This window comes from Pseudorca crassidens, chromosome 2 (genome assembly GCF_039906515.1).
Source record: "Pseudorca crassidens isolate mPseCra1 chromosome 2, mPseCra1.hap1, whole genome shotgun sequence".
In the NCBI taxonomy this organism is placed as follows: domain Eukaryota; kingdom Metazoa; phylum Chordata; class Mammalia; order Artiodactyla; family Delphinidae; genus Pseudorca; species Pseudorca crassidens.
The window spans coordinates 131,115,464-131,142,236 of NC_090297.1; the positions used below are offsets into that span (position 1 = coordinate 131,115,464).

Sequence of the window (26,773 nt, forward strand, 5' to 3'; positions counted from 1 at the left end):
AAAGAAAGCAGAAAATGGGAAATAATAAAGTTAAGAGTAGAAATCAATGAAACAGAGAACAGAAAAATAGACAGTATCAATAAACCAGGAGCTGGTTCTTTGAGAAGATAAATAAAATTGAAAACTTCTAAGCCAGACTATTAAGTATAAAAAAAAAGGGAAACAAATTTCTGAAATCAAGCATGAGAAAGGAAAAATCATTACAGAATCTAAAGAAATCAAAAGGATAATAAAGGAATACTATAAACACTTGTATGCCAGTAAATTCAATAACCTAGATGAAATGGACAAATTCCTTGAAAGGCACAAACTAAAAATAATGCTCAATCAAGAAGAAATGGATAACCTGATTAGCCTTACATCTCTCCTAAAAATTGGATTTGTATTTAAAAATCTTCCCTCAAAGAAAACTCAAGACCAAGATGGCTTCACTGGGGAATTGTACAAAATATGTAAGGAAGAACTAACACCAATTCTTTACAAACTCTTCTAAAAAACTAAAGAGGAGAGAGCATTTATTAGGAGAGCACATCTTGTCATTAAAACCACACAAAAGAATTACAAGAAAACAAACTGCAGCCCTATGAGGCGGATACTAACAATCATTACATTTTAGAGATAAATTGAGGACTAAAGAGATTTAGAAACTTGCCTAAGACCGCAGAGCTAAAAATTGGCAGGCAAGCTGGATTTCACAACAGAGGCTCTTAACCATAACACTATAACTGTTTCTCTAATTCAATGAAATTCTAGACACTCCTGCAAAAGAAAATAGTAAGAAAATAGTATGCTGCCCCATACTTACCTAGAAACTATGCTGGAACCATTATAGAGATCACTAGCATATGATAATGTAGCCAAAGGTCGTACTGAATTATATCGAGTAAACTTGGACAAGCATTCCTGAAATTCATCCAACTGGCTTGCAGTTCGACTGTCATCTATATGAAGAAAACAAAATAAAATAAATGAATTGAACTGAAACATAAGTCAAACAGCAATATCCACAGACTAAAAACTATATACTAAACACAAACAACAACTCTTCAAGAGTACTTAGAGAGGACTAACATACACAAATTATTGAGCTGATTTTTCAACTTTTAAAAAAAATTTCTCAGTGGTTCTTGAAAGACACAGTCTCTTTCAACACCAGTAAGAACATACTGTGAATTCTTTTTCTTTTTTAAGCAATAATTTCTTGCAAAAACAAAAAAAAAGTACCTCTGATCAAGAGACGTTAAATCATTTATTAAAACAAAATCCCTTATCAATGAAGAAGGTGAGGGTGGAGAGACAAGTACATATACTGGACAGGGTATTTGTTAAAGGAACATGTTTACAGGGATACATCTTCATGTTCATGTTTACTTATAGTCAAAACACAATAATAACATAATTTAGATTAAAAATAGATTTTTAAGTAAAAAGAAAGTGAAATATTTGTTCACATAATACTTCGAAGTGTTTCAAATCCAATTATGGGACGAGAGTAAAAACTGCAGTGTATGAATTACTAATTTTCAAAATCAAACTTAAAATAGGTTCACTCGGGCTTCCCTGGTGGCGCAGTGGTTGAGAGTCTGCCTGCCGATGCAGGGGACACGGGTTCGTGCCCCGGTCTGGGAAGATCCCACATGCCGCGGAGCGACTAGGCCCGTGAGCCATGGCCACTGAGCCTGCGCGTCCGGAGCCTGTGCTCCACAACGGGAGAGGCCACAACAGTGAGAGGCCCGCGTACCGCAAAAAAAAATAAATAAATAAAAATAAAAATAAATAAATAAATAAAATAAAATAAATAAATAAATAAAAATTGGTTCACTCAAATGTCTTGGTGAATATGGAAAACAATAATTCCATCCAATAGAACTCTTTACAAATACTTTGAGTAAAGTCCATTTCAGTAAACTATTCATAACTAAATGATGTAGAATTTAAATCACAAAATCAGGTTATAAAGGACCTGAGAAGACAGCTAATTTACTCTCCAATGTAGAAACAGGCCTACAGTAAAAGCATGAATAAAAACATTGTTTTTCAAAACTGCTTGAAGTTTGGACTTGCGTTTTCCCTTCCAAAGAAAGAAAAGAACACAATTACTTTAGTTAGCTTTCTATATTGAAACTTGAAATAAGCCTGTTATAACACAGTGTTTTCATACCTTCTTCCTTATTCTTAGCTCATATACATATACACACACAGAACATTTTTAAGGTAAACTTTTGTGATTTCCCTTCTTAAATGTCCTCTGAAAATACTAGTAAGCAAAAAGAAATTAAGCTGTAAGAATCATTAAGTCAAAAGAGTTACTATTACTCTACTATATGATATATAATAAAGAATTTATTTATTTTATCTGGAGATTTCCAGTTATCTTGAATTGCTGACATGAAGTACTTTATCTAACAATTATTATAAAGAAAAACAAACAATTATTTGAGGAAACTAAGTAAGCTTCTATCCCTAATATTTTACATTTTAAAGATTTAAACACTAACTTAACATAGTCATCTAACAACCTACATTAAAAGGGCTCAATTTTGTAGTGTTTCCATTCTAGAAAACACAAAAGGAACAAACCCAATTAGCATGAAATATCAAGATGTTATTGAGCTAAAGTACTTGGTCCACAAAAATTATTCTCAGGAAATTCAACAAATGATAAATAAAACATAGGTTATTGCAAAAGGGGGGGGGGTATCAACTGCACTGCAAAGTGGTTTGGATACAACATGCATCCAACCATGTAACTGGTTCTTTTTATATATAACCCTATTACTGTGAGCTACGTAATGCAGTAAATACTGAAAAGACAGTTAATTTATAGCTAACCATTTAAAAATTGTTTTAATATTAATATATTCTTTCAACATTTTGACATCAATCCCTAAGTACATAAAATTCACAAGCATTCAAGAATGTCTATTCTGCAGAAGATCACAATCCTTTTCTAGGGTAGTTGAACTTCCAGCCATCATATCCACTCATTTAACACCTACTTTCAACAGAAGTTATAAAAATAACACTAAAAGCAGTTATTTCAGTATCTGAAAGCACAGGGATTAGATTTCACTTATCTGGTTGTAAAAAGGTAGGATTTTGTTTGCTTGGTTGGTTTCTGATCAATACCCATACATATCTGATGGCATATCACCCCTCCTATTCTAATTACAGATCAGTTTGTAAAAGTGTGTTCAGTGTCTCTTCTCTCTTCTAATGCTTTATAATTTAGTTTCTCTTTCAATTACAATTAAGAGTTCAAAGCATTTTTTCTTAGTCTTCATGTCTCATTTTCATAGATGAAAATAAAAGTTGGGGATGGGGAGTGTGTTCTCATTTGAAAATATACAAAAGGACAATCAAACGCTTAGGTACCCCATTACAAAGAAGTTTAAATTTCCTCTTTGACAGCCAAGGACACTAAGAGGGACTCCATATTCAGCAATATGATCAGTGTAGACACTGCAAATTTGTTAAGTTAAATTTGAGATTCCTAAAAACTAAAGACAACATGTGTTAAGTACAATACAGCCATGTCTACAAAAATAAAAATCTAATCTTCCTCCTGGTTTTAACTTACTAGTCTACCTCCCTATAAAGCTATATCTCCAAAATAAATTAAATTGGTTTGTGATTACCTTTACTATCCCACAGCATGCTTATGCTATAGTTATTTACAAATTATTAATCAATAGCCTACTCCAATCTCTCTTTCCCATCTTGCTCTCTCTCTTTTTTTAATGTCTGTCATTTGCCTGTGGTTGTATTTCAACATCATACCAACAAATAACATCTGAAAGGGTTAACATGAACCCTCTGCCAGTCAGTAGAATGTAGGTCTAAGACCACTTTCAATGTAACAGCTTCCTACTGTAGTTTACAGACTATTACAGAAGTTTAATAAGGGGTTCAATTCTCAAGACAATGCAATGAGAGCTTTGCATCTGTATGAAAACTGTTGACTATTAATTTCAAACACACTTAAAAACAAAGTTTGGCTTTCTTCTAGTCTTCAGAGGAAAAATGCTATGTGAATCTATATACATTTTTCTGCCACCTCCAGTCCTGAGGCAAATTTCTCCAAAGATTCTCTCTCTATAACGTGTGGATTATAATACAAACATGCCTATTCAAGAGAAAACCAAGGAAAAATTTTTAACAATTAATAAAATAACAGACATTTTTTCCTTGGTGGTCCTCATTTTGAGCAGGTGTATTACAAATGACATCAATTAATTGAGAATCTAACTTATACCAAGCATTGTATTTTACATGCATCATCTATAAACCTTAAAAAAAAAAAACCCTGCTGGGTTGGTGTAAATGTCCCTACCGCACTGGTGAGCAAAGACACCAAGAAAGGCTAAAGATCAGAGAACTAACAAAAAGGGAACAGAACTCGGTTACTTTTCTATAGCAATAAAAATATTCTATACTATTGTGTACAAATCTTTGCATAAGTTATTTCCTCTACTTTGAATATGTTTCTAATTACCTTTTTTAGTTAATTAATACTAGCCTTGACTAAATACAACATCTCTGAAATCCCTACAGGAATCATTTTCTCACATTTCTCCATTTTCAACATGGCACGGCTTTTTCACTCCCAGTTATATTAGTGGATATTCTTCTCTATTCCCTTAATGCCCTTTTCATATGTATATAACATAAAATATCACATAGAATTATTATTATTATTATTTTTTTTTTTTTTGCGGTACACGGGCCTCTCACTGCTGCGGCCTCTCCCGTTGCGGAGCACAGGCTCCGGACGCGCAGGCTCAGAGGCCATGGCTCACGGGCCCAGCCACTTCACGGCATGTGGGATCCTCCCGGACCGGGGCACGAACCCATGTCCCCTGCATTAGCAGGCAGACTCGCAACCACCGCGCCACCAGGGAAGCCTGACACATAGAATTATTTACCTGTTGCTTCCCCCCACTAAATTCATAATACTGCTTGACGACAAGAACAAGTACTTTCATCTTTTTATTCTTAGCACAGAGGATAGTGCTTACAACTTAATAAATGAAGAATAGAAGGCAACTGAATGGAACTTATTTTTGCTAGCTACATATTCATGGCTGATTTGTTTTTAACTTTATACAGCTCACTATATACAGATAAAAAATTCCCAAATAAAGAAAGAGAACAAAAATAGATATGGAAAAGCAATGTTCTCCAAGATGTCTAAGAACCTACACAATACTGTGCTAGACTATGTTGAAAACAGACACTTTTGCTTTCCATAAATCCAGCATAAGAAGCTAGATTTGGATATGAAACATGAATCTGAGATATTTTAAGAAGTCCTGAATGTACCTGAGATACGAGACATCCTTGTAGAAAAGTAACATTGCTCTAAGTCTTCAAAATGAGCAGTGAGTCGTTTTCGTCTTGATGCTAATGTGCTGTTATACCAGGGCTGTTTCTTTGTCTAAGGTGATAACAAGAAAAGACACTTGTAACTCAGAACAAATCATACTATTTCTCTGCACAGAATATCCAAATGCTTGAATATTTAATTTCAAAAGTTCACATTAAAATACTTACAAATAGCAAAATCCCATAGTTCTTAGACCATATTTCGAATTCTTATTTTAAAGGGAAAATAGGTCAATTTTATGAGAATAAAATGAGAAGCTTCTTTCAACTCTCCAAATTAAATGAAGATAGAATCTATTATAAGGGCTATTCTAAAAAGTATAATTTTGAGAATTTTACTTTAATATGCATCAATTGTTAGAAAACAATTACCAAAAGAAAACTAATTACTGCTTCATCATCCCTATATTGCAACCTATACCTTGTGAATAACAGGAAGACTGCTTGGCTGTACAGAATAGGTATTTAAATTAACACTGATTATTAGGTTAAGGGGTAGTTAATATGTATAGTTTGACATATACATTAGAAGACCCAAATAACTAAATCACACACACACATATATATATATATATATATATATACACACACACACACACATACTTAGAGAACAACAACAAATCTGAAATATACTGGCATATAAATCTTATTTAAAAAGTTTATAATCCTAAATATATAATACTACCAACACCATGTTAATTAAAAGGGTATGAAAACCCTTCCACAAATGGTTACTATTATGCTTGTGGCACATTAACAGATAAAGAGATAAGACACAAAATGAGATCCTGAGATGACACAAGTTCACCAATAAGAATACCAGAACTGCAAATGTATTAAGTAAGAAATATTAAGTTACTACAATGAACAAAAAACACTTATCTAAAGTGAACTCCTGCTAAAAGTAAATGGTAACTAAGATATATTTTAAAGCTGCGCTTGGATCAAAAGAAAAAAAGGACTATTTTCCAAAAGATAAACAACCGAACAGTAAGCTGAACTCAGAGAGGTAACAGTAAACAAAATATAAGAGTGTAGAAAAGGGGAAACAAGGGGACAATCTGATTTGAGGACAAATACCTACGAAAGAACAAGTATTAGATTTGGAGAATAAAAAGAGAATTTCCAAAGTGGAAGACAAATCTGCAAAAATTACTCAAAATGAAGGAATAAAGTCAAGAAGAAAGAAAAATTTGTAAGACAAGAAAAGAGACATAGGAGACAGAATAATAAGGTTTATTCCAGAAAAAGATGTCAGAATAATAATAGTGAAGGTGATCCAGGACCTTGGAAAAAGAATGGAGACAATGATCGAAAAGATGTAAGAAATGTTTAACAAAATCCTAGAAGAATTAAAGAACAAACAAACAGATATGAACAATACAATAATTGAAATGAAAAATACGCTAGAAGAAATCAATAGCAGAATAACTGAGGCAGAAGAACGGATAAGTGACCTGGAAGACAGAATGGTGGAATTCACTGTTGTAGACCAGAATTAAAAAAATGAATGAAAAGAAATGAAGACAACCTAAGAGACCTCTGGGACAACATTAAACGCAAAGACATTCGCATTATAGGGGTCCCAGAAGGAGAAGAGAGAGAGAAAGAACCCGAGAAAATATTTGAAGAGATTAGAGTCAAAAACTTCCTTAACGTGGGAAACGAAATAAACACCCAAGTCCAGGAAGCACAGAGCATCCCAGGCAGGATAAACTCAAGGAGAAACACACCAAGACACATAGTAATCAAACTGGAAAAAAATAAAGACAAAGAAAAATTACTGAAAGCAGCAAGGGAAAAACAACAAATAACATACAAGGGAACTCCCGTAAGGTAAACAGCTGATTTGCCAGCAGAAACTCTACAAGCCAGAAGGAAGTGGCATGATATACTTAAAGTGATGAAAGGGAAGAAGCTACAACCAAGATTACTCTACCCGGCAAGGATCTCATTCAGATTTGAGGGAGAAATCAAAAGCTTTACAGATAAGCAAAAGCTAAGAGAATTCACCACCACCAAACCAGCTCTACAACAAATGTTAAAGGAACTTCTCTAGGTGGGAAACACAAGAGAAGAAAAGGACCTACAAAAACAAAACACAAAACAATTAAGAAAATGGTAATAGGAACATACATATCAATAATTACCTTAAACGTGAATGGATTAAATGTTCCAACAAAAAGACACAGGCTTGCTGAATGGATACAAAAACAAGACCCATATGTATGCTGTCCACAAGAGACCCACTTCAGACCTAGGGACACATACAGACTGAAAGTGAGGGGATGGAAAAAGATATTCCATGCAAATGGAAATCCAAAGAAAGCTGGAGTAGCAAGACTCATATCAGATAAAATAGACTTTAAAATAAAGAACGTTACAAGACACAAGGAAGGACACTACATAATGATCAAGGGATCAATCTAAGAAGAAGATATAACAATTATAAATATATATGCACCCAACATAGGAGCACCTCCATACAAAAAGCAACTGCTAACAGCTATAAAAGAGGAAATCGACAAACACATATTATCTCACACGAGTCAGAATGGCCATCATCAAAAAATCTAGAACCACTAAATGCCGGAGAGGGTCTGGAGAAAAGGGAACACTCTTGCACTGCTGGTGGGAATGTGAATTGATACAGCCACTATGGAGAACAGTATGGAGGTTCCTTAAAAAACTACAAATAGAACTACCATATGACCCAGCAATCCCACTACTGGGCATATACGCTGAGAAAACCATAATTAAAAAGGAGTCACGTACCAAAATGTTCATTGCAGCTCTATTTACAATAGCCTGGAGATGGAAACAACCTAAGTGTCCATCATCAGATGAATGGATAAAGAAGATGTGGCACATATATACAATGGAATATTACTTAGCCATAAAAAGAAACAAAATTGAGCTATTTGTAATGGGGTGGATAGACCTAGAGTCTGTCATACAGAGTGAAGTAAGTCAGAAAGAGAAAGACAAATACCGTATGCTAACACATATATATGGAATTAAGAAAAAAAAATGTCATGAAGAACCTAGGGGTAAAACAGGAATAAAGACACAGACCTACTAGAGAATGGACTTGAGGATATGGGGAGGGGGAAGGGTAAGCTGTGACAAAGCAAGAGAGAGGCATGGACATATATACACTACCAAACGTAAGGTAGATAGCTAGTGGGAAGCAGCCGCATAGCACAGGGAGATCAGCTCCGTGCTTTGTGACCGCCTGGAGGGGTGGGATAGGGAGGGTGGGAGGGAGGGAGACGCAAGAGGGAAGAGATATGGGAATATACGTATAACTGATTCACTTTGTTATAAAGCAGAAACTAACACACCACTGTAAAACAATTATACTCCAATAAAGATGTAAAAAAAAAAATAATAGTAAGAGTGGGGGACTTTAACACCTCACTTACACCAAATGACAGATCATCCAAACAGAAAATTAATAACAAAACACAAGCTTTAAATGACACAACAGACCACACAGATTTAATTGATATTTAATATTTAATAATATAGATATTTAATTGATTTCTTTCCATCCAAAAACAGCAGATTACACTTTCTTCTAAAGTGTACACAGAACATTCACCAGGATAGAACACATCTTGGGTCACAAATCAAGCTCAGTAAATTTGAGAAAATTGAAATCATATCAAGTATCTTTTCTGACCACAATGCTACGAGATTAGAAATCAATTACAGGGTAAAAAACGTAAAAAACACAAACACATAGAGGCTCAACAATATGTTACTAAATAACCAAGAGATCAGTGAAGAAATCAAAGAGGAAATCAAAAAACACCTAGAGACAAATGACAATGAAAACACGACAATCCAAAACCTATGGGATGCAGCAAAAGCAGTTCTAAGAGGGAAGTTTATAGCAATACAAGCCAACCTCAAGAAACAAGAAAAATCACAAATAAACTAACCTTACACCTAAAGGAACTACAGAAAGAAGAATAATCAAAACCCAAGGTTGGCAGAAGGAAAGAAATCATAAAGATCAGAGCAGAAATAAAGGAAATAGAAACAAGGAAAACAAGAGCAAAGATCAATAAAACTAAAAGCTGGTTCTTTGAGAAGATAAAAAAAATTGATAAACCATTAGCCAGACTCTTCAAGAAAGAGGGAGAGGACTCAAATCCATAAAATTAGAAATGAAAAAAGGAGAAGTTACACCAGACACTGCAGAAATGCAAAGCATCCTAAGAGACTATTACAGGCAACTCTATGCCCATAAAATGGACAACCTGGAAGAAATGGACAAATTCTTAGAAAGGTATAACCTTCTAAGACTGAACCAGGAAGAAATAGAAAATATGAACAGACCAATCACAAGTAATCAAATTGACACTGAGATTAAAAATCTTCCAAGAAACAAAAGTCGAGGACCAGATGGCTTCACAGGGGAATTCTATCAAATATTTAGAGAAGAGCTAACACCCATCCTTCTCAAACTCTTCCAAAAAAATGCAGAGGAAGGAACACTCCCAAACTCATTCTATGAGGCCACCATCACCCTGACACCAAAATCAGACAAAGATACTACAAAAACAGAAAATTACAGACCAATATCACTGATGAATATAGATGCAAAAATCCTCAACAAATACTAGCAAAGAGAATACAACAACACATTAAAAGGCTCATACGCCATAATCAAGTGGGATTTATCCCAGGGATGCAAGGATTCTTCAATATACGCAAATCAACCAATGTGATAAACCATATTAACAAACTGAAGAAGAAAAACCACATGATCATCTCAATAGATGCAGAAAAAGCTTTTGACAAAATTCAACACCCATTTATGATAAAAAAAAAAACCCTCCAGAAAGTGGGAAAAGAGGGAACCTACCTGAACATAATAAAGGCCATATAAAATAAACCCACAGCAAACATCATTTTCAATGGTGAAAAACTGAAAGCATTTCCTGTAAGATCAGAAACAAGACAAGGATGTCCACTCTCACCACTATTATTCAACATAGTTTTGGAAGACCTATCCACAGCAATCTGAGAAGAAACAAATAAAAGGAATACAAATTGGAAAAGAAAAGGTAAAACTGTCACTGTTAGCAAATAACATGATACTATACATAGAGAATCCTAAATATGCTAGCAGAAAACTACTAGAGCTAATCAATGAATCTGGTAAAGTTGCAGGATACAAAATTAATGCACAGAAATCTCTTGCATTCCTATACACTAATGATGAAAAATCTGAAAGAGAAATTAAGGGAACACTCCCATTTACCACTGCAATAAAAAGAATAAAATACCTAGGGATAAACCTACCTAGGGAGATAAAAGATCTGTATGCAGAAAACTATAAGACACTGATGAAAGAAATTAAATATGACACAAACACATGGAGAGATATACCATGTTCTTGGATTGGAAGAATCAATATTGTGAAAGTGACTATATTACCTAAAGCAATCTACAGATTCAATGCAATCCCTATCAAATCACCAATGGCATTTTTTACAGAACTTAAAATTTGTATGAAGATTTGTATGAAGACACAAAATTTGTATGAAGACACAAAAGATTTGTATGAAGACACAAAAGACCCCAAATAGCCAAAGCGGTCCTGAGGGAAAAAAACGGAGCTGGAGGAATCAGACTCACTGACTTCAGACTATACTACAAAGCTACAGTAATCAAGACAATAGGATACTGGCACAAACACAGAAATACAGATCAATGGAACAGGATAGAAAGCCCAGAGATAAACCCACGCACCTATGGTCACCTAATCCATGACAAATGAGGCAAGGATATACAATGGAGAAAAGACAGTCTCTTCAATAAGTGGTGCTGGGAAAACTGGACAGCTACATGGAACAGAATGAAATTAGAACACTCCCTAACACCATACACAAAAATAAACTCAAAATGGATTAGAGACCTAAATGTAAGACCAGACACTATAAAACTCTTAGAGGAAAACATAGGAAGAACACTGTTTGTCATAAATCACAGCACGATCTTTTTTGATCCACCTCCAACAGTAATGGAAATAAAAACGAATTAAACAAATGGGACCTAATGAAACTTAAAAGCTTTTGCAAAGCAAAGGAAACTATAAACAAGATGAGAAAACAACCCTCAGAATGGGAGAAAATATTTGCAAACGAATTAATGGACAACAGATTAATCTCCAAAATATATAAAGAGCTCATGCAGCTCAATATTAAAAAAACAAACAACCCAATCCAAAAATGGGCAGAAGACCTAAATAGACATTTCTCCAAGGAAGACATACAGATCGTCAAGAAGCACATGAAAAGCTGCTCAACATCACTAATTGTTAGAGAAATGCAAATCAAAACTACAATGAGGTATCACCTCACACTAGTTAGAATGGGCATCATCAGAAAATCTACAAACAACAAATGCTGGAGAGGGTGTGGAGAAAAGGGAACCCTCTTGCACTGTTGCAAGGTGGGAATGTAAACTGATACAGCCACTATGGAGAACAGTACGGAGGTTCCTTAGAAAACTAAAAATAGAATAACCATATGATCCAGCAATCCCACTACTAGGCATATACTCAGAGAAAACCATAATTCAAAAAGACACATGCACTCCAATGTTCATTGCAGCACTATTTACAATAGCCAGGTCATGGAAGCAACCTAAATGCCCATCAACAGACAAATGGATAAAGAAGATGTGGTACATATATACAATGGGATATTACTCAGCCATAAAAAGGAATGAAATTGGGTCATTTATAGAGACATGGATGGATCCAGAGACTGTCATACGGAGTAAAGTAAGTCAGAAAGAGAAAAACAAATATCGTATACTAACACATATATGTGGAACCTAAAAAGTGGTACGGATGGACCGGTTTGCAGGGCAGAAATTGAGACACAGATGAGGAGAACAAACGTATGGATACCAAGTGGGAAAGTGGCGGGGGTGGGCAGTCGGGGGGTGATGAACTGGGGGCTTGGGATTGACATATATACACTAATATGTATAAAATGGATAACTAATGAGAACCTGCTGTATAAAAAAATAAATTAAATTAAATCCAAAAAAAAAGAAACGTTAAAAAAAAAAAAAGAATAATAAGGTTTAAAATATGGGCCCCCAGAGACCCAGAAAAGAGTAACAGACTGAAGAAGACATATCTGAAGAGTTGGTGCTGACAATTTTCCAGAACTGAAAACATACATGAATACAGACATAGAAATTATTCCTACCAAGAAGGATAATTAAAAACAAATCCACAAGGCATCTCTGGTGGTACAGTGGCGAAGAATGTGTCTGCCAATGCAGAGGACACAGGTTCGAGCCCTGGTCCGGGAAGATCCCACATTCCAGAGAGCAACTAAGCCCCTGCGCCACAACTACTGAGCCTGCGCTCTAGAGCCCACAGCCATAACAACTGAGCCCACGTGCCACATCTACTGAAGCTTGCACGCCTAGAGCCCATGCTCCACAACGAGAAGCCACCACGATGAGAAGCCTGCGCACTGCAACGAAGAGTAGCACCTGCTCGCCACCAACTAGAGAAAGTCCGCGCTCAGCAACAAAGATCCAACGCAGCCAAAAATAAATAAAAGTAAGTTAATTAAAAAAAAAGAAATCTGCAATTAGACACACTAAAGCAAAAGTATATTTTTTTACAAAACAGAAAGATTTTAAAATGAGACAAACAGAAAAGTTAATTCACCTAACAGGAACAATTAAACAAGCAAAATACTTCTCAAAAGCAATAAGAGAAGTTAGAACAAAGTAAACTTTGGTTATCCTTAAAAGTTGAAATAAAATAACCCCAACCTAAAATTCAGATTCCAACAAAACTGTCCTGCAACAACACGAGCAAAATATTTTTTCATGTAAATGAAAACAAGGATTATCACCAATAAGCTACTTCTTAAAAAATTTCTGAAACCATGTAATTGAAAAGTTCAACAACACAAACCAGAAGGTCTGAGACACAAAATGAAAGAGAAGTAAGGAAACTAGTAACCAAGTAAGTGATTTTAAATATTGTTTACATACATTAATTATAATATCTAATTTATGGGGTTCAAGAATAAGACAATAAATACACTGAAAACCAGCATACACATCAGAAGAGAGGACCCAGATACTTTTACATGAAAATTCTACCAAATATTCAAGGAAGACATAACATCAATTGTACACAAACTATTTCAGAAAACACTTCCCAATTTGTCTTCTGAGACCAGCATAGCTGTAATACCCAAACCCAGCGAGGACACTGGGGAAGGGAAGGAAAGAAGAAGGGGAATAAGGGCCTTCATGAAAACAAGCACCCACAACAAAATAACAGCAAATCAATTTCAACAACATGTAAAAAGAATAACTCATCATGACTAAATGGAGTTCAGTCCAAGAATGCAGGGTTGTTTTCATATTAGAAAATCAATCAACGCAATTCATCAAGTGGGCAGAATAAAGGAGATATCCATATAAAAATTTCTGCCTGGTTTGCAGGGCAGAAATTGAGATACAGATGTAGAGAAAAAACATATGGACACCAAGGGGGAAAGCAGCGGGGGTTGTGATGAATTGGGAGATTGTGATTGACATGTATACACTGATGTGTATAAAATGGATGACTAATAAGAACCTGCTGTATAAATAAATAAATTAAATTAAAAAAAATTTTCAAGAGATGCATAAAAAGCATCTGACAAAATTCAACACCTATACATGTTAAAATTTCTCAACAAATTAGGAACAGAAGGAAACTTCCTCAACTTGATAAAGGGCATCTACCAAAATGTAGAGCTAACATGTAAGTTGAAGTATAAGGGGGAAAGGGGAGGGAAAAAGAAGAAAAAGAAGAGAAGGGAGATGTGGCGAGAGGAGAGGAGGGGAGGGAAGAAGGAGAGGAGAAGGAAGGAAGAAGGAGAGGAGAAGGGGGGAAGAGGTGAGGGGAAACAGAAAAGAACACACAAAGATTAGAAAAGGTAAAAATATCTTCTTGCTGATCATATGATTTTACATAGAAATTCCTGAGAATCTACAAAACTACTAGAATTAATAAATTTAGAAAGAAAATTAATAAATTTAGCAAGCTAATAAGAATATATGGCTAACGTACAAAAATCAATTCTACGTTTATATATTCACAACGAAGTAGAAAATAAAAATTTTAAAATAATTGTATCAATAATAGCATCAAAAAGAATTAGAAATTTAATGAAAGCATGGAAGACCTCTATATTACAAACACAAACACTGCCAGGAGAAATTTTTAAAGGACCAAAATAGATGGAAAGATATACCATATTCATGGACTGGAAAGCTCAATATTGTTCGTGTGCTACCATTATGGTAACTGGGTAAAGGGTACAGGGGCTCTCTCTGGTTTGTTGTCTTTTTTAATGCTTTTTGTTTTGTTTTGGCCGTACCACACAGTTTGTGCAATCTTAGTTCCCCAACCAGGGATGGATTGAACCCAGGCTGCCAGTAGTAGAAGCATGGAGTCCTAACCACTGGACCACCAGGGAATTTTCATGGGCTCTCTCTGTATTAATTTTTACAACTGCATATGAATCTACAGTTATCTCAAAATTTAAAAATTTATTTTTACAACTCTAAAGAAACTTAGGAATAAACTTATGAAGAAATAAATAAAACCTAGACTCAACTTAATATCATAAATATATCAATTCCTCGTAAGGTAATTTATAAGTTAAAGGCAGTTCTAATAAAGATACCAAGAAGCTTTTTTATGCAGCTAGAGAAACTGATACTAAAGTTGATGTGAGGGCTTCTCTGGTGGCGCAGTGGTTAAGAATCCGCCTGCCAATGAAGGGGACACGGGTTCAAGCTCTGGTCTGGGAAGATCTCACATGCCGCGGAGCAACTAAGCCCGTGCACCACAACTACTGAGCCTGAACTCTAGAGCCCGCGAGCCACAACTACTTAGCCTGCAAGCCACAACTACTGAAGCCTGAGCACCTAGAGCCCGTGCTCCGCAACAAGAGAAACCACCGTGATGAGAAGCCCACGCACCACAATGAAGAGTAGCCCCGCTCTCTGCAACCAGAGAAAGCCCATGTGCAACAATGAAGACCCAACACAGCCAAAAATAAAATAAATTAAATAAATTTAAAAAAATAATAAAGTTCATGTGAAAAAACAAACAGGAAAGAATATTCTGTAAAACACTGAAAAAGAAGTGCTGGGGGGTTGGAGGAATTAGTTCTATCAGACATTAAAACATACCATAAAGAGGTGATAGAGAAAAGGGAAACACATCAGCAGATAGAAGAGAAAGACCAGAAATAAATCCATTTTACACACAGAATTTTTGATATGAGAAAGGCTGCATATCACAACTCTCGATGAAAGATAGATTTTTAAAAAGTGGGCTGGGACAACTGACTAGACATTTGGATAAAGATAAAATTAGATCCACACCTCAAAACATACACAACAATAAACTCCAAACAGAACAGGAATCTAAATGTAAAAAATGAAACGAGACAAGTATTTTAAGAAAACATGGGTAAATTTCTCTATATTCTAGTTACAGGTAGACATTTTGAACTATGACTCAAAACCCAGAGGTAACAAAAGATTGGTAACTTTAAATAATAATTTAAAAATTTTGAACAGTTTCAAAGAAAAACAGAAGAAAATATAGGCAACATTTATCACAGATAAAGGGCTAATATTCTTAATATACCGTCAAATCTTAAAAATTGAACAAAACAGATCAAAAACTTTATAGAAAAAATAGGCCAGGGCTTCCCTGGTGGTGCAGTGGTTGAAGAGTCCGCCTGCCGATGCAGAAGACACAGGTTCGTTCCCCGGTCTGGGAAGATCCCACATGCCGCAGAGCGGCTAGGCCCGTGAGCCACGGCCGCTGAGCCTGCACGTCCGGAGCCTGTGCTCCGCAATGGGAGAGGCCACAACAGTGAGAGGCCCATGTACCGCAAAAAAAAAAAAAAGGCCAGAAATATGAATACATAATCCACTAATAAGTATATTAATATACAAGTAATCATATGATGGTTGTTCAGCTTCATTCATAATTACAGAAACATAAAACTATTCTGAGATATATTTCTCACCTGAAAGATTGGCAAAAATTTTAAAGTAAAACTCATTCTTTTAGAGAGCCTCTGAGAAAGACTGTAGGAAAACAGGCACATTCATATATTGCTGGGGAAAATGCAAATTGGTACAATTCTTTGGGGGAAGAGGATGATTTGGCAATATCAATCTCTGTCTTTCTCTCCATCCGTCCGTCCGTCCATCCATCCATCCATCCATTCATCCATCTACATCTTTGACCCAGAAACCCCATGTCTAGGAATTTACACTTAAGATACATTGTCCAACAATATGAAAATACATATGCACAAGTTAATCACTGCAGCACTACTTGTATTTACAAGATAATGTAAACTACCTGTCTTTATGTAACTAATTGATTAAATAATCCTATGCAGCTATAAAAACAATGACGAAGAGTTCTATGAACTTCTGTGGATTTGTTTTCATGATACATTGTTAAAATAAAAAAGCAAAGTGCAGAAGAGAATCACTAGGAAAGCTACCCTTTGTGTAAGAAAAAAGAAATGAGAGAATATGAATATGTATCATGAAAACCTGACTAATAAAACTGGTTACCAACAGGGGGTAAGAAACAATGTAGTGGGAAAAGATAAAGGATATGGGAATTGGAAGAAGGGCTAGACGGGTGGTATTTATTGAGTATGACTTTTTGTACAGCTCTGACTTTTAGAATCAGGTTAATATTTCATATATTCAAAAAAGTCTGTATGTCATAAAAATGGGGGGTGGTGGAACACAAACAGAAGCAAATGAATTTAACTGTATTTCAAAGAAATATAACAGTTTATACTGATGAAAATTAACAATCAAAACAAAGTAAACTTTGAACACACTATATTTTCACACTATATTCTCTCAGACTAAAGACAAAAAGAAATTTAAATATCACTAGTTAGTAGATTTGTTTTCTTAGTAATTTCCATACTAGTTTATATATATATTTTTTCTAAGACTATGACAATAAGTAAAATTTATTTTGATAATGAGAGCTAGGTTTCTGTCAGAAAAGAGAAATAGAGATATAGAAAGGGTACAATGTAAAGCTACAACGAACCCTGTGATAGTGAACTGCAATGAGAGCTCATCAGTATGAACTCATAGCTTTTATGACAGATGCAGAAACACAGACATGTTATTTACATATATGATTACATAAATATTATGTGCATAAACTGAATAGCATAGATTAATCTCAGCTAGTCTGTATTGCCCACATGGTTATCTCCAGAACAGCTGACTCTTACCTACATTACAAAATGTTGTGGGTTTTTTTAACAATTCTTTTTTTTTTTAATTTATTTATTTTTGGCTGCATTGGGTCTTTCGTTGCTACATGCAGGCTTTCTCTAGTTGCGGCGAGTGGGGGCTACTCTTCGTTGCGGCGCACAGACTTCTCATTGCGGTGGCTTCTCTTGTTGCAGAGCACGGGCCCTAGGAGCGTGGGCTTCAGCAGTTGCAGCACGCAGGCTCAGTAGTTGTGGCTCATGGGCTCTGGAACACAGGCTCAGTAGTTGTGGCGCACGGGCTTAGTTGCTCCGTGGCATGTGGGATCTTCCTGGACCAGGGCTCGAACCCGTGTCCCCTGCATTGGCAGGTGGATTCTTAACCACTGCGCCACCAGGGAAGCCCACAAAATGTACTAAATGAAGATAAATGATATTCCATAACCATGGGCCTGTGAGTTGTTTGGGAGCAGACTGTATCAGTCTGTCAGCATTGTTTAGTAATAATAAGTGAATTTATGATTCACCTGATTTCAGTGGAGCCTGTAACTTAATGGCTGGTCACATAACTAGAATGCACTGCCCATGTGACTAGGTTAAAATAAGAGATCCGACCTCAAGCCAAATTTGAATTTCCCATTACTAAGGTGCTTGAGATGCAAGCTAGCAATTGTTCTGAACCTGGAAACAAAGCAATTCCTCTGTGACTCGGTGGTAGAAGGACAAAGAAGACTGTGCCTGAAGTCTTCATATCCCTTTCAATGAGTACCCTTCTTCTGCTTGGCTGTACTATATCCATTGCCTATAATGATGTTCCAGAAGTATAAACTGCTTGATTCCTGTGAGTCCTTTCATCAAACACTTAAGGTGAATAATATATAATTAATGGATACATATTATAATATGTTACATATACAGATATACATATTTCCTAGCTCTGTCCACCGAGAAGACCTACAAGCAATGATGCCCTAAGTGCAATGAGCACACTTAAAACCCAGATCTTGCGCTTCCCTGGTGGCGCAGTGGTTGAGAGTCTGCCTGCCAATGCAAGGGACACGGGTTCATGCCCCGGTCCAGGAAGATCCTACATGCCGCGGAGCGCCTAGGCCCGTGAGCCATGGCCACTGAGCCTGTGCGTCCAGAGCCTGTGCTCCGCAACAGGAGAGGCCACAACAGTGAGAGGCCCGCGTACCGCAAAAAGAAAAAAAAGAAAACAGGGCTTCTTGGATACACGGCTGATTCCAGGACTGGGGCAAGGTAAGTACAAGATGATGCTGGTATATCTTGTTGTCTAAGAATGTAATAAGTCACTTAAAGAATGATAAGAACATGAAAATCAGCTTGAAGGAGTTCCAACTAGACAAACAGGGAACAACTTCAGTTTCAAAATGATTAACAGAAAAAATTAAAATTCCATGATTCCATAACCATATAAACAAACAAAGAGGGAGGGAGGGAAAGATCCTCCCTTTCAGTAGAAATGCTAACGAATAAATGTGGAAGTATTACTCAGCTATTTAAAAAAATGAAATAATGCCATTTGCAGCAACATGGATGGGCTTACAGATTATCACATTAAGTCAAGTTAGACAGAGGAAGCTTATACTGTATGATATCACTTAAATGTGGCATCTAAAAAAATGATACAAATGAACTTATTTACAAAACAGAAATAGACTCACAGACATAGAAAGCAAACTTATGGTTACCAGAGGGGATAGTACAAGAGTGGGGGTGGATAAACTAGGAGTTTAGGATTAACATATACACACTACTCTATATAAAATAGGTAAATGACAAGGATCTACTGTATAGCACAGGGAACTATACTCAATATCTTATAATAACCTATAATGGAAAAGAATCTGAAAAAGTGCACATATATATATGTGACTCACTTTGCTGTATACTTGAAACTAACACAACACTGTAAACTAACTATACTTCAATAAAAAAGTTTAAAAAATAAATGTGGAAGAAAAAACGAATTAAAAATTATCATTTGGGCAAAACACATTAATAATTATTTCAAGTAAGATTTATTAATAGATGCTCAAATGGGAGAAAATGGTAAATTTACAGAGGACAAATCTGGCAGGCACTACCTTAATCAAGTGATCAGAGTTAACATCACCAGTACTGAGCAAACTCATATCATATGGCTCGAGATATGACAAACTAACAAAGGATACCACATCGGTTCTGTAGTATTCCTGATAAAGATGGATAATCTGAATCTAGTTATAAGGAAATATCACACAAACTCATATTAAGGAACGTTCTACAAAATTAATAACTTATTCAAAAACGTCAACATCACGCACAACTAAGGAACTATAACAATTTAGAGGAGATTGAAGAAACATGACAACTAAAGGTAACCAGTGATTCCGGATTCATATTGGAAAAGGAAAATTTTTTTCTTTTGCTATAAAAGAATATTAGTGGCAAAACTGCTAAAATTTAACTATATTATCTCAAATAATAATATTGCATTAACATTAAATTTCCTGATTTTACTAACTGTACTAAGCTTATATAAAAATTCTAAAGCAAAATGAACAGGCAATTATAAAACTTCAGTGGTATAAAAAAATTGTTTCTGGCTTCACCTACATTATATTGTTAACATTTTTTTCAGTTCAATTACAACTATAAACATTATTTTTAAGAGTAGTAAAATAATATACCCAATAGCTGTACCATAGTTTCTATAGCTATTCTACTATGATTGGGCATATTTATTTTTCTAGAATTTTTGCTTTTATAAATAATACTGGTATATAATCTTTACATAGTACTTTGAATCATTTCTTATAAAAAATTCCTATGTTTATCACTACCAAATCACACATTTTTAGCATTTCTCGTATGTATATATCGCCAAATAGTCTTCCTGTAAGACAACCAACTCTCTCCCCCCTCCCCTTTTCCCTCTCTCTCAGTCCCCCATCCCATCCTCAACACTACATGTACATGCACACAGTAAGCAAGAAGATTTCCCATTTTGAAACATCCTTAGCCACTATTAGGTGACTTCTTTGGTACCTTACACTACTTCATATTGTGCTTTTATTATTTAGAAAGTTGAGTCTTATTTCATATATGAGCTGACCATCTGAATTTGCCTTTTTCCCCCATGTTCTTTATCTTTTTTAAAAAAATATTTTTGGAGCCTTCATCAAAAGAATGAAATTGGTTTAAGAAACTTTTTTCATTTTGAAGCAATGTGAAGCAACTGACAAAACCTTTCCCAGTTTGGGTTTAAAAGCTTGTTTATGGTGCTTTCTTATATACAGCCCTCTTTTTTTCTACAGTTCTATTATTATTTAAATCATTATTTAGCTGATCTGGACTCTTACAGTAACAGATAAAACAGAAAGCTAAATTTCCTTCAAATGTTTCCTGGCTAACACTGCATAATTTACTTAATCTTCGCTTTTGACTCCCTCTTGCGAGAGCACTGGAATCACAACTAACTGTTGAACAATCATCGACAAGAAGACACTGGAACTCACCAAAAAACATACCCCACATCCAAAGACAAAGCAGAAGCCACAATGAGATGCTAGGAGGGGTGCAATCACAATAAAATCAAACCCCATAACTGCTGGGTGGGTGACTCACAAACTGGAGAACACTTATACCACAGAAGTCTACCCACTGGAGTGAAGGTTCAGAGCCCCATGTCAGGCTTCCCAACCTGGAGACACAGAAACGGGAGGAGGAATTCCTAGAGAATCAGACTTTGAAGGCTAGCGGGATTTGTTTGCAGGACTTCGACAGGACTGGGGCAAACAAGAGACTCCACTCTTGGAGGGCACACACAAAGTAGTGTGCACATCGGGACCCAAGGGAAGGAGTAATGACTGCATACGAGACTGAATAGACCTACCTGCTGGTGTTGGAGGGTCTTCTGCAGAGGCGGGGGGTGGATGTGCCTCACCAGGAGGACAAGGACACTGGCAGCAGAAATGCTGGGAAGTACTCCTTGGCGTGAGCCCTCCCAGAGTCACGATTAGCCCCACTAAAGAGTGTGGGTAGGCTCCAGTGTTGGGTCACCTCAGGCCAAACAACCAACAGGGAGGGAACCCAGTCCGACTCATCAGCAGACAAGTGGATTAAATTTTCACTGAGCTCTGCCCACCAGAGAAACAGCCGGCTCTACCCACCACCAGTCCCTCACATCAGGAAACTTGCTCAAGCATCTTAGATAGCTTCATCCACCAAAGGGCAGAGGGCAGAAGCAAGAAGAACTACAATCCTGCAGCCTGTGGAACTAACAACACATTCAGAGAAAGACAGATGAGATGAAAAGTCAGAGGGCTATGTACCAGATGAAGGAAAAAGATAAAACCCCAGAAAAACAACTAAATGAAGTGGAGATAGGCAACCTTCCAGAAAAATAGTTCAGAATAATGATACTGAAGATGATCCAGGACCTCGGAAAAAGAATGAAGGCAAAGATTGAGAAGATGAAAGAAATGGTTAACAAAGACCTAGAAGAATTAAAGAACAAACAAACAAACATGAACAATAACTGAAATGAAAACTACACTAGAAGGAATCAATAGCACAATAACTGAGGTAGAAAAATGGAAAAGTGACCTGGAAGACAGAATGGTGGAACTCACTGCCATGGAACAGAATAAAGAAAAAAGAATGAAAAGAAATGAAGACAGCTGAAGAGACCTCTGGGAGAACATTAAACACAACAACATTTGCATTATAGGGGTCCCAAAAGAAGAAGAGAGAGAGAAAGAACCTGAGAAAATATTTGAAGAGATCATAATTGAAAACTTCCCTAACATGGGAAAGGAAATAGCCACCCAAGTCCAGGAAGTGCAGAGAGTCCCATACAGGATAAACCCACAGAGAAACACACGGAGACACATAGTAATCAAATTGACAAAAATTAAAGACAAAGAAAAATTACTGAAAGCAGCAAGGGAAAACCAACAAACAACATACAAGGGAACTCCAATAAGGTTAACAGCTGATTTCTCAGCAGAAACTCTACAAGCCAGAAGGGAATGGCATGACATATTTAAAGATATGAAAGGGAAGAACATACAACCAAGATTACTCTACCCAGCAAGGATCTCATTCAGATTCCACAGACAAATCAAAAGCTTTACATATAAGCAAAAGCTAAGAGAATTCACCACCACCAAATCAGCTCTACAACACATGCTAAAGGAACTTTTCTAAGTGGGAAACACAAGAGAAGAAAAGGACCTACAAAAACAACACACAAAAAAGTTAAGAAAATGGTAATAAGAACGTACATATCAATAATTACCTTAAATGTGAATGGATTAAAAGTTCCAACCAAAAGACACAGGCTTGCTGAATGGATACAAAAACAAGACCCATATATATGCTGTCTACAAGAAACTCACTTCAGACCTAGGGACACATACAGGCTGAAAGTGAGGGGATGGAAAAAGATATTCCATGCGAATGGAAATCAAAAAAAAGCTGAAGTAGCAATACTCATATCAGATAAAATAGACTTTAAAATAAAGAACGTTACAAGACACAAGGAAGGACACTACATAATGATCAAGGGATCAATCTAAACAGAAGATATAACAATTATAAATATATATGCACCCAGCATAGGAGCACCTCAATACATAAGGCAACTGCTAAGAGCTCCAGAAGAGGAAATAGACAGTAACACAATAATAGTGGGGGACTTTAACACCTCACACCAAACGACAGATCATCCAAACAGAAAATTAATAAGGAAACACAAGCTTTAAATAACACAACAGACCAGATAGATTTAACTGATATTTATAGGACATTCCATCCAAAAACAGCAGATTACACATTCTTCTTAAGTGCGCATGGGACATTCTCCAGGACAGATCACATCAAATGAAGCCTCAGTAAATATAAGAAAACTGAAATAATACGAAGCATCTTTCCTGACCACAACAATGTGAAATTAGAAATCAATTACAGGAGAAAAACATAAAAAACAAAAACACATGGAGGCTAAACAATACTTTACCAAATAACCAAGAGATCACTGAAGAAATCAAAGAGGAAATCAGAAAATACCTAGAGACAAATGACAATGAAACAGGCCAATCCAAAACCTATGGGATGCAGCAAAAGCAGTTCTAAGAGGGAAGTTTATAGCAATACAAGCCGATCTCAAGAAACAAGAAGTCTCAAATAAACAATCTAACCTTACACCTAAAGGAACTAGAGAAAGAACAAACAAAACACAACGTTAGTAGAAGGAAAGAAATCATAAAGATCAGAGCAGAAATAAATGAAATAGAAACAAAGAAAACAATAGCAAAGATCAATAGAAGTAAAACCTGGTTCTTTGAGAAGATAAAAAAAATTGATAAACCATTAGCCAGACTCATCAAGAAAAAGAGGGGGAGGACTCAAATCAATAAAATTAGAAATGTAAAAGGAGACGTTACAACAGACACTGCAGAAATACAAAGCATCCTAAGAGACTACTACAAGCAACTCTATGGCAATAAAATGGACAACCTGAAAGAAATGGACAAATTCTTAGAAAGGTATAAGCTTCCAAGACTGAACCAGGAAGAAATAGAAAATATGAACAGACAAATCACAAGTAATCAAATTGAAACTGTGATTAAATATCTTCAAACAAACAAAAGTCCAGGACCAGATGGCTTCACAGGTGAAATCTATCAAACATTTAGAGAAGAGCTAATACCCATCCTTCTCAAACTCTTCCAAAAAACTGCAGAGGAAGGAACACTCCCAAACTCATTCTATGAGGCCACCATCACCCTGATTTCAAAATCAAAGATACTACAAAAAAAGAAAATTACACACTAATATCACTCATGAATGTAGATGCAAAAATCCTCAACAAAATACAAGCAAACAGAATCCAACAACACATTAAAAGGATCATACACCATGATCAAGTGGGATTTATCCCAGGGATGCAAGGATTCTTCAATATATGCAAATCGATCAATGTGATACACCACATTAACAATTAAGGAATAAATACCATATGATCATCTCAATAGATGCAGAAAAAGCTTTTCACAAAATTCAACACCCATTTATGAACAAAACTCTTCAGAAAGTGGGCACAGAGGGAACCTACCTCAACAAAATAAAGGCCATATATGAAAAACCCACAGCAAACATCATTCTCAATGGTGAAAAACTGAAAGCATTTTCCTTTAAGATCAGGAACAAGACAAGGATGTCCACTCTCACCACTGTTATTCAACGTAGTTTTGGAAGTCCTAGCCATGGCAATTAGAGAAGAAAAAGAAATAAAAGGAATACAAATTGGAAAAGAAAAAGTAAAACTGTCACTGCTTGCAGACGACATGATACTAAACATAGAGAATCCTAAAGATGCCACCAGAAAACTACTAGAGCTAATCAATGAATTTGGTAAAGTTGCAGGATACAAAATTAATGCACAGAAATCTCTACCATTCCTATACACTAATGATGAAAGATCAGAAATAGAAATTAAGGAAACACTCCCATTTACCATTGGAACTAAAAGAATAAAATACCTAGGAATAAATCTACCTAGGGAGACAAAAGACCTGTATGCAGAAAACTATAAGACAGTGATGAAAGAAATTAAAGATGATACAAACAGATGGAGAGATATACCATGTTCTTGGATTGGAAGAATCACTATTGTGAAAATGACTATACTACCTAATCTACAGATTCAATGCAATCCCTATCAAATTACCAATGGCATTTTTTACAGAACTAGAACAAAAAAATCTTAAAATTTGTAAGGAGACACAAAAGACCCCGAATAGCCAAAGCGGTCTTGAGGGAAAAAAACGGAGCTAGAGGAATCAGACTCGCTGACTTCAGACTATACTACAAAGCTACAGTAATCAAGACAATACGGTATTGGCACAAACTCAGAAATATAGATCAATGGAACAGGATAGAAAGCCCAGAGATAAACCCATGCACCTATGGTCACCTAATCCATGACAAACGAGGCAAGGATATACAATGGAGAAAAGACACCACTTCAAAAAGTGGTGCTGGGAAAACTGGACAGCTACATGGAATAGAATGAAATTAGAACACTCCCTAACACCATACACAAAAATAAACTCAAAATGGATTAGAGACCTAAATGTAAGACCAGACACTATAAAACTCTTAGAGGAAAACATAGGAAGAACACTCCGACATAAATCACAGAAAGATCTTTTTTGATCCACCTCCTAGAGTAATGGAAATAAAAACAAAATTAAATAAATGGGACCTAATGAAACTTACAAGCTTTTGCAAAGCAAACTATAAACAAGATGCGAAGACAACCCTCAGAATGGGAGAAAATATTTGCAAATGAATCAACAAAGGATTAATCTCCAAAATATATAAACACCTCATGCAGCTCAATATTAAAAAAACAAACAACCCAATCCAAAAATGGGCAGAAGACCAAAATAGACATTTCTCCAAAGAAGACATACAGATGGCCAAGAAGCACATGAAAAGCTGCTCAACATCACTAATTGTTAGAGAAATGCAAATCAAAACTACAATGAGGTATCACCTCACACTAGTTAGAATGAGCATCATCAGAAAATGTACAAACAACAAATGCTGGAGAGGGTGTGGAGAAAAGGGAACCCTCTTGCACTGTTGCAAGGTGGGATGTAAACTGATACAGCCACTATGGAGAACAGTACGGAGGTTCCTTAGAAAACTAAAAATAGAATTACCATATGATCCAGCAATCCCACTACTGGGCATACATCCAGAGAAAACCATAATTCAAAAAGACACATGCATCCCAATGTTCATTGCAGCACTATTTACAACAGCCAGGACATGGAAGCAACCTAAATGCCCATTGACAGACAAATGGATAAAGAAGATGTAGTATATATATACAATGGAATATTACTCAGCCATAAAAAGGAACGAAATTGGGTCATTTGTTGAGATGTGGATGGATCTAGAGACTGTCATACAGAGTGAAGTAAGTCAGAAGGAGAAAAAAAATCATATATTAATGCATATTAGTGGAAACTAGAAAAATGGTA

The 26,773-nt window shown here is 35.9% G+C and overlaps 1 protein-coding gene across 10 annotated transcripts in view; it reads right to left on the minus strand.

Moving 5' to 3' along the window:
* Positions 1-26,773, minus strand: part of COP1 (COP1 E3 ubiquitin ligase) — a 273,107-nt gene that overhangs the window by 140,961 nt on the left and 105,373 nt on the right. For all 10 annotated transcript variants that reach the window (XM_067728723.1, XM_067728722.1, XM_067728719.1 and 7 more), the window contains 2 exons: positions 5,323-5,437; positions 806-941 (listed from right to left, as the gene is read on the minus strand). In XM_067728723.1, coding sequence (XP_067584824.1) covers positions 806-941; positions 5,323-5,437 — 251 coding nt within the window. The remainder of the gene's footprint in view (positions 1-805; positions 942-5,322; positions 5,438-26,773) is intronic.